This window comes from Ailuropoda melanoleuca, chromosome X (assembly GCF_002007445.2).
Source record: "Ailuropoda melanoleuca isolate Jingjing chromosome X, ASM200744v2, whole genome shotgun sequence".
NCBI classification, from domain to species: Eukaryota; Metazoa; Chordata; class Mammalia; order Carnivora; family Ursidae; genus Ailuropoda; species Ailuropoda melanoleuca.
The window spans coordinates 77089856-77103779 of NC_048238.1; the positions used below are offsets into that span (position 1 = coordinate 77089856).

The 13924-nt window shown below is 48.5% G+C and overlaps 1 protein-coding gene across 17 annotated transcripts in view; it reads left to right on the forward strand.

Moving 5' to 3' along the window:
- The window catches only part of PAK3 (p21 (RAC1) activated kinase 3), a 246667-nt gene that overhangs the window by 51649 nt on the left and 181094 nt on the right, over positions 1 to 13924 (forward strand). The window contains exon 3 of one of the 17 annotated variants that reach the window (XM_034648870.1): positions 8613 to 8688. The exons of the other annotated variants lie outside the window; for them this stretch is intronic. Within the exon in view, the coding sequence (XP_034504761.1) occupies positions 8618 to 8688 (71 nt within the window). The 5' untranslated portion in view covers positions 8613 to 8617. The remainder of the gene's footprint in view (positions 1 to 8612; positions 8689 to 13924) is intronic. 17 annotated transcript variants of the gene reach the window in all.

The following is a 13924-nucleotide window of genomic DNA, read 5'->3' on the forward strand; positions in this document are numbered from 1 at the left end:
GAGAGCCAAAGCAGGGGTTGGCGCGGCACAACTGCCTTTGCCAAGAGGTCATGTGATGTCTCTGTAGTCATCTGCTCCAAGGAGAGGACAGGCTTTGGGACTGTGAGAATGAGGTGTGGCCACAGGAGACCACAGAGCTCAGGACGGTGCCAAAGGAGAAACCACTTTGCGTCCTCGCTGTTCTCCGGGTGTGGTCTGTCTGCGGCACATGGGCCACACCGGCATCCTGGTCTGCCCTTGCTGGCTGGAGGCTAATTCATAACCTCCTGTAGCTCAGGCCGAGGGACAGCAAAGCCAGAGTCCACAGAGAGGAAGCCGCTGCCCATGCAGTGCCATCCCAGTGGCTGCAAGGCACAACCCCCACAGTGTCAGGTGATGGGTTGGTGCTGTGGGGCTTCCCCCTGGGCCTGTGACTCTGCTGTTGCTTGGAAGATGGCACCGCCCAGCCTGGAGCCAGCACACAGAAGGCACTCGGCAGCTTTTGGATGAAGGAACCCCTGGGGACTCTGGGAATTGACATGAAGGGTGAGGAAAGAATGCTTCCTTTTCCATGCCTCCCCTGCCACTGCACTTTATGCCCAGAATAGCTTGGTGCGGGGTGGTGGCCGGTGGCAGGTGCATGTCCTGGACTTGGAGGAAGACACGGGGAAACCCCCGTAGCCAATTGGTAGCAACCCCAGACAGACCTTTTCCATCTCCTCACCTGGTGCCCAGAGACCCCCCCCATCGTGTTAGGTCTTATGAGTCCAAAAAGTTGACTTCAGCAAGCATTGACCTCATACCTGATCTGGGCCACATCCTATGTGTTTTCTCAAAGCTGTGACTGTAGTACTAAATATTACAACAATTACTGCTACTATTTCTCCTCCCCCTCCTCTTCCCCCTCCTCCTAATTGCAGCTAACACATACCGAGCACCTACTCTGGGCCAGGTACTGAACTAAGCACGTTACATACCTTGTCAATTGTAGCCTTCATTGCAGCCCAGGGGGGTGAATACTACTCTCGTCTTCAGTGAACAGGAGAGATTCAAGCTACACAGGGGAAGAGTTGAGACTCAAGCCCGGTCCTGTCTGAGTGCAGAAGCACATCCTACATGGGTCTCTATGACAGCATCCGGGTGCTGTCTTAGAAATGTAGGACAGATAATCTCATCCCGTGGCTTCAGAGCCTCCGGTGGCTTCCCATCACACTGAGAATTTAATCCAACTTTCTTCGTAGGCTGTCAAGCCCTGGCAGAATCCAGCTTTTGCCTGCCTCTTTGGCCTTGTTTTATTCTCCTCTCCCCCTGCCCCTGTGAGACCTGCGGAGAAGGCTCTGGAGCTGTAGCAATGCTCTGTTCTCAGTACATCTGGTAGGCTGACTTGGGTGCTTACTCCTGCTTCCAGGGATATTTCCCTTGGAAAATGCCTCCCACCATCCAAACAACCATCCCAGAAGCCCTGTATCAAAAGGTGAAAGCTGCCTCGTGATTGTCAGCATGCCCGTTGTTCAAGAGGTACTTGTTGGGTTAACTTAGTACTGCCTATCTTGCTTGTACTGTAAGACTGTAGAGGGTTGACTGTGCCCCAGACCTTGTCCGGCACCAAGAGGCGTGTGATGCTTAGAGGTGAACTGAAGCCCAAATTCTCGTTCTGTGACTGCTGGCATTTGGGGAGACAGCGCCATATGTCTAGGGGAGTGCAGGAACAGCACTGGGCTAGGACACATATGAATTACATCTTAGTCGAGCACTCTCATTCTCTAGCTGGGAGACCTTAGATAAATCCTTCCAATTCTCTACTCCTCGATTTCCTTATCACTCAGTGAAAGTAATAGTCTCTGCCCCTCAGGGGTTGCTTTGAGTATCTTGAGATGATTTACTGGATAGTGCTCTGGAAGGTACAGAAATTTGCATAATGCCTAGTGAGTGCTTACTATATTCCAGATACGGCTCCAAGCTCCTGACATGTATTCTCTCCGTATCAATCCTCAGACAAAACCCTAGCGTGTTCCTATTAATAGGATCTCCACTTTACAGATGAGAAAAATGAGGCACAGAGGTTAAGGGATTTGTTCATCATTGCCTAGCGGCTAAGTGGCAGAGCCAGACTGTGAATGCAGGCAGTCTGGCTTCAGAGCCTGTGGCCTGAGCCACTGACTTATTTATGGAAGGTAATGGGTTTTCTTGGGGCCACATCTTAGTCTGTTCCTGCTCCAATAACAGAGTACCATAGATGGGGTGGCTTAGAAACAACAGAAATGTAGGTTTTGCTGTTGTAAAGGCTGGGAAGGTCCAAGATCAAGGTGCCGGCAGATTCAGTGTCAGATGTGGACCTCTCCCTGGTTTGTAGATGGCCATCTTCTCATTATAATGACACGTGGCAGAAGGGGGCAAACAAACTCTGTGGGGTCTCTCTTATAAGGGCACTGACCCCATTCATGAGGGCTCCAGCTCCCTGAACTGACACCTTCCAAAGGTGTCACATCCAGATGCCATCACACTGGGGTTAGGTTTCGACATAGGAATTTGGGGCAGATACAAACGTTCTGTCCATAGCAGGAAAGGAAGGTAGTATTTTTTCAAGTAAAAAAATATTGCTACCGTTTTGTCCAAGTTTTATACCATTTTTCCTCCCACTGGGCTATGTGCTACTTGGGTTCCTTTGCCTGTTACTATTTAGTTTTGTGGCAGCAGACCCTCACCCTACCTCCATTGTCCTACCTTCTCCCTCCTCGAAGCCACCAGAGGTTCCCACATACGTGATATTCCACAAAACATAATCTTCCCATGTTCAGAAAGGAGTGTGGGTGCCTGGTGTTCTGGTCTCTTTGTGTCTTCACAAATACTGAGCACCTCTGATGTGTTCGGCCCTGTTCTAGTCAACTGGTGATCCCTCAACACACACACACACACACACACACACACACACACACAAACCCAGCCTACACAACCTTGCTTCTGCAGTATTTTTGCCCCAACTCGCAGTCTTAATCTCACCATGCGATAACAGCAGACAAACTTTGGTTGAAGGAAACGATCACATAATTGGCCTGGATTTCTCAAGTTGTCAAGGTTATGGAAGACAAAGACTGAGGAACTGTTGCAGATTAGAGGAAGCTAAGGAGACGTAACAAATACAGGCTGAGCTCCTGGATTGGATGCTGGCATAGCAGAAGGACACTAGCGAGGAAATGGGGGACATTTTGAATAAGGTCTGCAGATTAGTTAATAGTGTTGTATCACTATTAATTTCCTGGCTTCGATACTTTTACCATTATTTTTTGAAAGATTTTATTTATTTATTTTGAGAGAGAGAGAGAGTGCGCGGGAGGAGGGACAGAAGGAGAGGGAGAGAGAGTCCTCAAGCACACTCCGTGCTAAGCCCAGAGCTCGACACGGGGCTTGATCTCACAACCCTGAGACCATGACCTGAGCCAAAATCAAGAGTTGGACGCTCCACCGACTGAGCCACCAGAGCGCCCCAATACTATTCCCATTATTATGTAAGTTTTTAATAGGAGGGGAAGTCGGGTAAAGGGGATACAGCAACTCTCTGTGTTGGGTTTACAATTTTCCTGTAAGGTCTAAAAGTGTTTCAGGCAGTTTGAAAGCAAGCAGGCAGGCACAGAAATGATAAACGCCAGAAGGATACGGGTAGGACATTGACAGTCTCTGCTACACTTCCTGAATCTCAGAGTCCTCATCTGTCAATTAGACCCAATAATTATGTATTATTACTTATTTTCCTTATTAAAGAATTTGCAGGGGAACCTGCTTTTGAAGCATTAGAGAGATATAACCTCTAAACATTCAGTTTTATGATAGAAGCAACAAAAGAAATAAAAAGATCATCACTTCATCCTCCAGGAAAAAAATTATTTAATAAAATTATTTCAGGGACACCTGGGTGGCTCAGTCAGTTAAGCGTCCGCCTTCAGCTCAGGTCATGATACCAGGGTTCTGGGATCAAGTCCCGCATCAGGTTCCTTGCTCATCAGGGAGCCTGCTTCTCCCTCTGCCTGCCATTGCCCCTGCTTGTACTCGCTTGTGCGCTCTCTCTCTCTTTCTCTCTCTCCCTGTCAAATAAATAAATAAATAAATCTTAGAAAAAATAAAATAAAATTATTTCAAAACAAAAAGTTATTCATCTGCCTTCCCGAGGCTTATCTTTGGGAGGGAAAGAGGAAAGAAAAGGGGGAGGTAATAAATAAAACAATCAGTTAACTGTAGAAGGCAGGGAGTGCTATGGAGAGAAAGAAAGCAGGAAAAGGCAGATAGGGAAGAAGAGTGGAGCAGCTTTAAAATGGCCATTTGAATAAAAGACTTTAAAGAAGAGAGGGAGCAAGAGCCCCAAGAAGGAGTGCACCAGTCAGAGGGAGTGGCCAGTGCAAAGGCCCTGAGGCCTGACCGGTTTAAGGAACAGTAGGAAACCCGGTGGAGCTAGAGCAGAGTGAGCAAGGTCAGTGTGCTTCTGGGGTCTTAATGATAACAGAAAGACAGTGGCCACAGAGTGAGGGTCGGGGGAGTTAAACAATAGACACCAAATAGAGGTTTCCAGCAGGGTCACAGACGACAGAAACCTGAAGGGAAGGCAAGAGCAAGGAAGTGCAATTGCTGGAGTCTAGGATACCTGTCCAATTTCTGGTGAGGAACCAAATCATTAGTAAGCCCCAAATAAGGTTCTGAGTCTCCCATGCTTTGCTCCTCTCCAATCACTGAACTCTAATTAATGCTGAGTGTGGCAGTAATACCACAGCCTGAGACATCTTTATGATGTCGCCTTAATGAGAAGCGTAATTGGTAGCATAGAGGGGTGGGCTGATTTTGCTTGGACTGTTCAGTGGGACTGATGAAAAACCCAGAACCTCTTTCTGGTTTGGTGTATGTTTATTATCGAACATCCCCGAGTCATTCCGTTAGCGTCATTTGGATGTTTGGGGCCTGGCAACATAAGCACTGAGCAGAATGCAAGCAGGGATGGCCCACGGGAAGCAGTCCCCCTAGTCTGATGTGTGTGTGCAGCAGACAGGCCAAGTACTAGAGGGGTTCCCCGGGGGCTCCTCGGCTGGCAGCCACTGCCCAGGATGCTTCCTCCTTCAACTGTGCAGAAGCAGAAATGCACACAGGGAAGGCCAGCCTGGCTGCCCGGGGACGCTTGTAGACAGCTCTGGTGTCTGGGGAACATTTCAAGCCACCAGAAGGTCCGCACACGTGTGTTGCTCTTGTCCTTCCAGTGTTACATAGACTGGACGGGAAGACGTAGTGGATAGTGTCCTACGAAGTGTAACACATCGCAGACGTGCAAGGTGTTACCACTATTGTTGTTGTGTACCACGGGAGGGGGAGGGTAAAGAAAGTAGACCTACGGCCATAGTGTTTGTTCTCTGGTTCCCTACTTGTCTAGTGTTACAGAGGGACCGTCACCTTGCTTCTAGAAACAACACTTACCGTTTGGAGCACTTAGGACGTGCCAGGCACGCTGGTAGGTGCCTTGCGCGAGCGATCTCTTTTAGTCCTCACGACAACCCCACGGAGTAAATACTATCGTCCCTTTTAAAAGTTGGCTAAGGGAGGCTCAGAGATGTTAACTTATGCAAGGTGGCACAGTAAGTGGTGACAGCTACTTATGCGCAGGAGACCCACACTGGGATTCTGGATCCTTCTCTCTGCACTAAAGTGCCTTTTAAATTCAAGACGCACATGCCTCAGCGTGGCAGATTTGCGTTTCCAAGAGGGAGGGCATCAACTTCATTCTTCAGGCTCCACACACAAGGATGGCTGGAGAAGGAGAACCTCAAACAAGTGGACCACTCCAGCTTGGAGTGACGCTGGGCGGGAGTGTGCACTTGATTGTTTGAGGAGGCCCTATGGCAACATCCAGCTTCCCAGCTTGAAAGACTGGGCCGGAGATGAGAGTGACAGACCAACGCTGAATTCTAGAAATACCCAGGGTAGCAATCACCAGCTTCACCCTGTCCTTGTGCCAGGGAGGAAACTAGAGATCCAGTGCAGTGCTGAGACTCGCCCAAGGTCACACAGCTCCTTAGAGCTGGCAGCTGCAGTGTGACCCAGATCTTTAGGCTCCCAGTTCAGAGCTTCCCCCCCACTCCGCCCCCCAAAAAAAAAAAAAAAAAAAAAAAAANGGGATAGTGGCCCCCCTTGTGGCCCTGGGACCTGCAGCTCCAGCCTCCCTGTGACCTGTTAGAAGTGCCAATTCTCAGGTCTTACCCTGGACTTCCTGGGGCCAGGGCCAAATAAGGTGTGCCTTAACATGCCCTCTTGGTGACCCTGATGCAAGGTCAAGTTTGAAAACCACTGGTCTAGACGGAAAGGCAGAGTGCCAGGTGCTACAGATGTCCATATGCGTTCTGAGCATCAGCCCTCGCGGCACAAAGGGTCGTCTTTGCAGGGAAGGAATACGACCAGGCCCGCAGCTCTCGAGCCACACCTGCAGAGCAGTGTCACCTTCACACCCACATGACAGTGACAGATAGACACACATAGACCGGGAGGGAGAGTGTAGCCAGCACTTGTTCATCAGCATGTGCAGCGGAGTTTTGCCAACTCAGCAGTTCCAGAGATGAGCCAGCTTCTCCACTTGCTGCTGCAGACAGTGCATCCCTGCCCTTGGGGGAGCCGCCATGCAGGGTCATAGAACCTCCGAGCTGGGAGGGAGATCAGAGATGACCTATCCCTTCGCCCACTTCTGCCACATCCCTGGCGATGCACCTGACCGGTGCTCTTTTGGCTTCAGCGTTACAGGGCTACAATGATAGTGAGCTCTATTTGCCGTAAGACAGGGTGGAGGTGAGTAGGAGGAGGAAACATGCAGGTAACTACAATAATAAAATGGAGTATAAGCACTAGAGCCCATGTCGTGAGAACCCTGAGCTGGAAGGAAGGAATTTTAGCACTGGGAAGTCAGGGGAGGCTTCGTGGAGGAGGTGCTATTTGAGCTGGACAAGATTCAGCAGGCAGGGCCGGTGGAGGAGGAAAGAGGGTTGTCGCCACGTTCCCATGAACAAAAATACAGAGGCACAAAAACGCCGGACACATTCCATGAAGCATATTTAGACAGGCCTAGTAAAGGGGACATGCGCAGGAGTGCGACTTCTTACCAGCCGCCTGACCCTGACCTTGGGCAAGTTTCGGAACATTTCTCGGCCTCTGTTTTTCCCTACCTGGAAAATGAAAGTAATCTACGTCATCGAGTTGCGGGAAGGAGTAAACAAGATAATGATATGAAGTAGCTAACACAGTGGCTGGCTCATAGCAAGCACTCCAAAGCACACATGACTGCCTTGCTTTATGCAGAAGAGCAAACGAGACGGTTTGCCTGGGGCACTGGATGTAAGCCTGGGAGTGGTGGAGGTAATCTTCGGGACCAGGTTGGGGCAAGGGCTTTGAACGCCAAGTGAAAGATTGGGGCTTTTTTTCTGAAGGCAGGGGATCCATGTATTTGGAGGATTGAATTACAGCAGGGTGACAAGGGAGAGGGAGAGATTAGGGGCTATCGAATGGGGGAAGAATCACGTTCAAAGCAGGGATATTTGAATTAGTGTGTGTCTGAATGCCTCTACTACACATAAACCTGAGTTGAGGTTGATGGAGGCTGAAATGTGCAAATGTGTGTGTGAGTACGTATGTATATATTAAATGTATATGTTTTAAAATGTATCGATGTGTAGGGGAACTGGGTGGCACGGTCAGTTAAGCATCCCATTCCTGGTTTAGGCTTGGGTTGTGATCGGAGGGTCTCGGGATTGAGCCCTGGGTTGGGCTCTACGCTCAGCATGGAGGCTGCTTGAGATTCTCTATCTCTCCTCCCTCTGCCCCTCCTGCTCGTGCTCACTGTCTCTCTCTCTCTCTCCCTCAAATAACTAAGTAAATCTTCCAAAAAATGTATAGATGTGCAAAATGTGTATCTGTACATATATTTAATATGCATATGAAATAACTAGAAAGTGAAAATCGATGGTGGGAGAGAATATTAACCAATTTTTTAAAATAGTTTTAATGTGAAAGACAATCCCTTTGTTAGCTTGAGTTAAACTATGTGAAACATCATATTCGATGAAAACATTCCCCAAAGCTCGCCTTTTCATAAGAAAACTTGAGATCTGTGCAATTCACACGTACTTGATAAATTTAAGCACATTCTGTCTTACTGGCACGGACAGAATTCTGCAGTAAGACACAGAGTCCTCTGATGACAGACGATTAGAAGCAGCAATGGCAGTGCTCATGGGGTCCTGATTTAAGGACATTTCTAACGGTTGTCCAGGAATACAAGTACCCTCCATTTGGACTTTGGTGATAACTGGAGTCTTCCTTACCTCCTGGTCAGGATGCACACACTTCAGAACGTTCTCAAGTCCCAGGGCAGAGGGAATAATCTCATTTGGCACATTATTGAGTGCCTGCAAAGAGGAAAGATACTAACCGCTCACAAATATTTTGCCATTGACTAACTGCAAAGATGCGTCTGTTAAAGCAATCCATCTGAGCAGGCAAGTTCCCTCGAATATTAAAGAATATCAATACCAACTAAAAGCAAGTCGATTTGTCAGGCATTTACAAAGCAGCTTTGAAGCCAAATGATCCCCTTCCTGCCTTCACCTTTCTTCCAGAATATATGCACCAACACAACCAAGTGTGGACTCAGCCTCCTCTGTCGGAGCCTTCTCGGATAAAGCAGATGTTTGGGTGAGAGTCTGTGCAGGAGGCTGGTGGCCGTGCTGGTTCGGGGCTGGGGAAACAGTTTCGCACTGAGCCGGCTAAATATCGTGAACTGTTGCTCAGCTCCCTCTCAGACCTGCCAGGCTTTCCCCTTGGCCTGCCACCCGATGCCAACAGAAACAGATCCACGGAAGCAGTTAAACTGACCGGTTGGACTGACCCAAATTCTTGGAGGAAATGCAAAAGCCTGCCAGCTCATGGGATTAGCTTCGTTTTTGTTCCCCATCTGCACATTATCTTCTTGTCCACAGCAGCCCCAGCTTGCTGCAGCTGCTCACTTCGGCAGCCGGCTTTCCGAGCCAAGAGAATTCAAGAACAGTCTAGTTAGGAGAAAGTGGTCAGCCCACCCGAGAGAAACTTTGTGGCCAGACCAACGGAGAGATGCGGCCCTCACCTTCATTGATTTGCTGTATTCCTCGGGTCCTTTCTCCACCATCTGCCCGGGCCCCTCTGCAATTCCAGGGGGTGTAGCCAACTTCTTTGTGGAGAACATGGCACAGCGTGTGTACCATTCAAGGCTTTGTTTTTTCCAAAAGAGAAAGGCGCTGTGCTGAGCAGCTGTAGGGGACATAGCAGGATGGAAAAATGAATGTTTTGTTTCTATTCAAGAGGTGGCATCGGAAGGCAGTGGGGAAAGGCATAGGCAAACCTCCTAGGTGCTTAGTGATGTCAGAACTCAGATTAAAGGAGACACCGGGGCTCGTTGCAAGGCCCTGAGTTCCTACCTGAATGACACATGGGCTCACAGAAAAAGCCTAGAGCACGCGGGTTCTTAGCCCTCCGAGTGTATATGCACAGCCCTCTCCCTCAGAGGTGTCTGGTGTAATTGGTGTGGGGTTACAACCCCAGCACTGGTACTTTTTAAAAGCTCTCCAGATGGGAAAAAGCATTGCCATAAAGGACATCATTGAGCCATTCAGCCACATTGGAATACGGGCTTTTTATTAGATAGTATTGTATCAGTGTTAAAATTTCTGAACTTGATAACTGTACTGTGATGAGGTAAGCGACTGTCCTTGTTCTTAGGAAATACATACCTAAGTATTTAAGGGTGAAGGGCATGATGCCTGCAACTTGCTCAAATGAATTAGGAATAAAACACACACACACACACACACACACAAGGAGATGTAGGAGGCATAAAGCAAATATGGCAAATGCTAACATTTGGTGAATCTGGGTGAGGGCTCACCCTGCCGACAAGAGTTCTCTGTACTATTCTTCGAACTCTTCTGCTAGTTTCAGATTATTTCAAATAAAAAATTCTAAAAAACAACAATAACAAAAAAACACAACCCAAAACACCCAGCTCCCCAGATGAAATAATGTACAACCAGAGCTAGAAACCCCTGGATTCAAAAAAACAGAGGGAACGGGGACCTACGACAGATAGGTGACAATAAAACCTTTCTGAGCCGCTGTCCCTGGTTTGCGGGCCACACTTGACGTGGCAAGACTTGAGGACTGAATTATCCAGGCATAAATCTGTCAGTCAGTCAGCAAGTGTTTTGGAACCCTGTACTCGGGGCTCAGCACTGCAGGAGAAATTTTCCAAAGGAAGTAGGGTGGGCACGCGAAGCTCCAGGGATTGGCAGCCCATCATCCATCTTGACCGCTTGACCATGGTAACTCCCTGTCAGCCACGTGATCTGGTCCCGTGAGAGTCTCTCTGATCCGTAGAACACAACGAGTATAAACAAAGGCTTGCGGCAAAGGGAAGGGGGGTGTGAGGCAGAGGCAGTCTCTTCAAAAGCCAGCCCATGATACAGGTCATGGGAGAAGTTCAGCCCCTCCCGTGGAGTGAAGGCTTTTGCAGAGAACAACGTCATTCTGACGAGGTGTCAAGGTACAGGTTGCTGGTTGTGGCATGCTTTGAGTTTGTTACTTTTGCTGTGAGAGGAGCCCAAATGTCTCTGCCCTGAGGGGAGCAGATGGAGAACAGCCCCTGCCTCCATCAGAATTTTCTAGACCTCGCCTCCCTTACTTCCTGGTGTTAGCTCCTTTCCCCTTTGCTTGCATGCTGTGACAGTGTTTTTTCCAGATATTGAATTAGAGGCTAGCTTGTTGTTTGCAGCTCCCTTATTTGTGTCCAAATCAAGGCTGCCTGACATGGATGCCAAGCAAGAGGCCACGGGGCTTTCCTGAGCACTCAGTGCCATATGAGCCCCTGGAAGACAAATGAGAATTCTAGGCACTGGAATTGCTCAGACCTGGGTTGGATCGTAGTTTTGCCACTGAATCGCTGGGTGAGCTTGGGCAAGTTACTTAACATCTCTGAGCTTTTAGGTTTCTCAGCCGTAAGATGGGGCCAATATTAGTATTAAATTCAGAGGGTCACGAGCATTAAATGAGACAGAGAGCAGAGCCAGTGTGCAACAGCCATTCATTTGATGGGTATTTATCGAGTTTCTTCTATGTATAGTCAAGGAGTAGTTCAAATCTAGTCCCGCCCTACTTGCTAGTTGTTCCAAACCTTGGATGGGTTACTTCGTTTGACCTCTCTGGGTCTCTTGACTTCCCTTGCTCTTCAGTGAGGCTGGTTTCAATTAGTAACTTGCAGGGTGCCATAAGGAATAAATAAGGACAGGCGTGTCAAACATATGTTGGGCACGTAGAAAGTGCTCGGCCAAAGAGAATTGTTGTAATCGTTGCAGTTACTATCACCATCAGCTCTTCTCGGAGCTCCTTCTTATTATGAGTTGCTTCACTTAGCAGCCAAGTACTCTTTAACACAGGGCTTTGCAGTCTCCTCCAGTAGACCTTCCCCGATCTGCATTATCAGGTCCTCGAGGGTGGAGGCCATATCCTTTCTACCGTTCTGGTGTCTCCACGACACCTGGCAGAGAGGTGTTTGGTGCATGAAGCAGAGCGCACTCAGCAGCAAGCACAGCCATCGGCTGGCTTCACTGCCCGGGGTGAAGTTTTAGCGGGTCCCCTTCCCTTACTTACCGAGTAACTTCGTAGCGTCTCCTGGAACTTCTTGAGCCTCCATTCTCTCATCTGTAATGTGGGTGTGGTAGTAGGTCCTACCTCTGGGGCTCACTATGGGGATTAAAGCCCGCATCTTGTGGGAACCTAATAAGGGCTAGCTGTTATTATTGTCGTTATTATCTGAGAAAATTCCTGCAGTCAAGGATCACGGGAACTATTGTAAGAAATCTCTCCCACGCACGTGCACACACACATATACACATACTCACACGCCACCGCCACCGAGAACGGGCAGCACAGAGAAGACAGGTTATAAGGGAGACATAAATAAACGTTCATCGCCTATGAGAGGCTCTGTGGACCCCAGACCAGAGCCAGTGTCTTGCATAACATTCTCTCCGGAGCTGTGGTGCTGTGCGCCCCTGAGTTCTTTTTTTATATCGAGGTAAAATTCATATAACATACATGTAACCATTTTAAAGCAAACAGCGCAGTAGCATTTCGTACCTTCACGATGTCGTGCTACCACATCACGCTGGTTGTATCTAGAGGAAGGCAGAATTCATTCACTTGCCATTCCTCCTTGTCACTGTTCACCCCCCACATTGTTCTTCCCTCCCTATTTTCCCAGTTGCTCCCTCTCTCTCTACCCCTCTGCTCTTTAGAGCAATGGGATAAGTGTCTCCGACTGGCATATACATTTAGGGAGAATGGGGGTGTTGGCCCACTGGGAGGATGCCAGGCCCAAACGGTGGCACTTGCAGAGCGGGGGTTGGGGCTGGCGAAGCCACTTTTGGCCACGGCTGAAAACAGGCAAAAAGCACAGTGGCAGCTGCGCATTGTCGCCTTGCCTTCTGGTGGCCCCAGGCGCAGCAGACAACAGGAAAGGGATTATGACAAATTATGGCCTCTAAGGACTGCGGTCCCTTTTGTTACCACCTTTTCCATCTTTGGGCTCCTCGCCCTCATGAATAAATTTGCTCTGTAGCAAAGCGTCTGTTACAGAATAAGCTTGGCAGGCTCCAGCGCCTCACAAAGATCTACTTTGTACTTGTACTTGGGAGCAAGAGCCACATCCTCAGTAGTTTCAGAGATGAGAATAGTTTATAGGTACTGAATGCGTGCCGAGCGCTGTGCTAAATGCTCTATGTGAGTTTCACCTCATTGAAGAGTTCTTACAGTGTCTCTAGGAGGTAGGCATTGTTGTTACTTACTTTTTAAAGATGAATAAACTGAGGCACAGAGCTGGTCAGTGACTTGTCCAAGGCCACATAGTGCGTCAGTTACAAAACCCACGTTGTACCCCACTAAGTAATATTGTGTCCCTGTAAATCCCAGCATGGATGTTAAGTAGATGGTTGAACGGAAAACAATAACGTAGAGCAACCACATACCGTAGCTTCCTTCATTCACTACCTGGATTTTCGTCCTGGCTCATGAACTGCCTGGATTTATGACTTTGGACACGTCCTCTAACCCCTCTGAAACTATACTTTGGGCAAATTTCTTGTCTCATCTCCCTCAGATTCATGAGTATAAGATAATCACACAGGGACATTTTTGTAAAATGTGAACTGTCGCACCGATGTCAGTAATTGATATCACTCATAAGGGCTTCATGGGCACAATGACAAGAGGAAGCTGCAAGTCCCTCTGGCGAACTCAAATCTGGGACAAGCCATTCTCATTTCTGTTCTTCATAGCTGTGGGAACTTCTAAGCACCAGCCACCTTCCCTGAACTCCATCTCTGTGTCTTTCATAAAGTGTAGCTGAAAAAGCACTGGGGGAATGCTCAACCTTTGGTCCATCAGGGGATTGAAGACTCCCAAGGACAGCTTTCTAAGACGACTCCAGCCTATTCCATATTTGCGAAGTCCCAGCCTTCCTATCACAGATGCTGTGGTGCAGATTAGCTTGAGACAATAGGTCTGAAAATGCCTAGCACAGTGCCAGGCAGTTGCCTGCCTCGTAAGTGGGTGCTCAAAAGATGGTGATGACTTTTTGGGATTTCGGTTGTTGTTCTCCAGGAGGGGGTGGGGACAGAATGGAAAAGGAGAGGGAGGCAGCAGCAGGGGGCAGGCAGTTTGGGCAGTTGGGACTCCTCGACCACGGGGCTTGCCAGTTTCCCAATTCCTTGAAATGAAGGTGTGATTTTGAAACATGGCTGCCTCGTATTCACCCAGGAGTGCTTTATACACAAGGCTGTGTCTCACTTCCCGTGAAAGTTACTTATATGTCCCAGAAATGTTGGGAAGGGGCAAGGAGATAAGG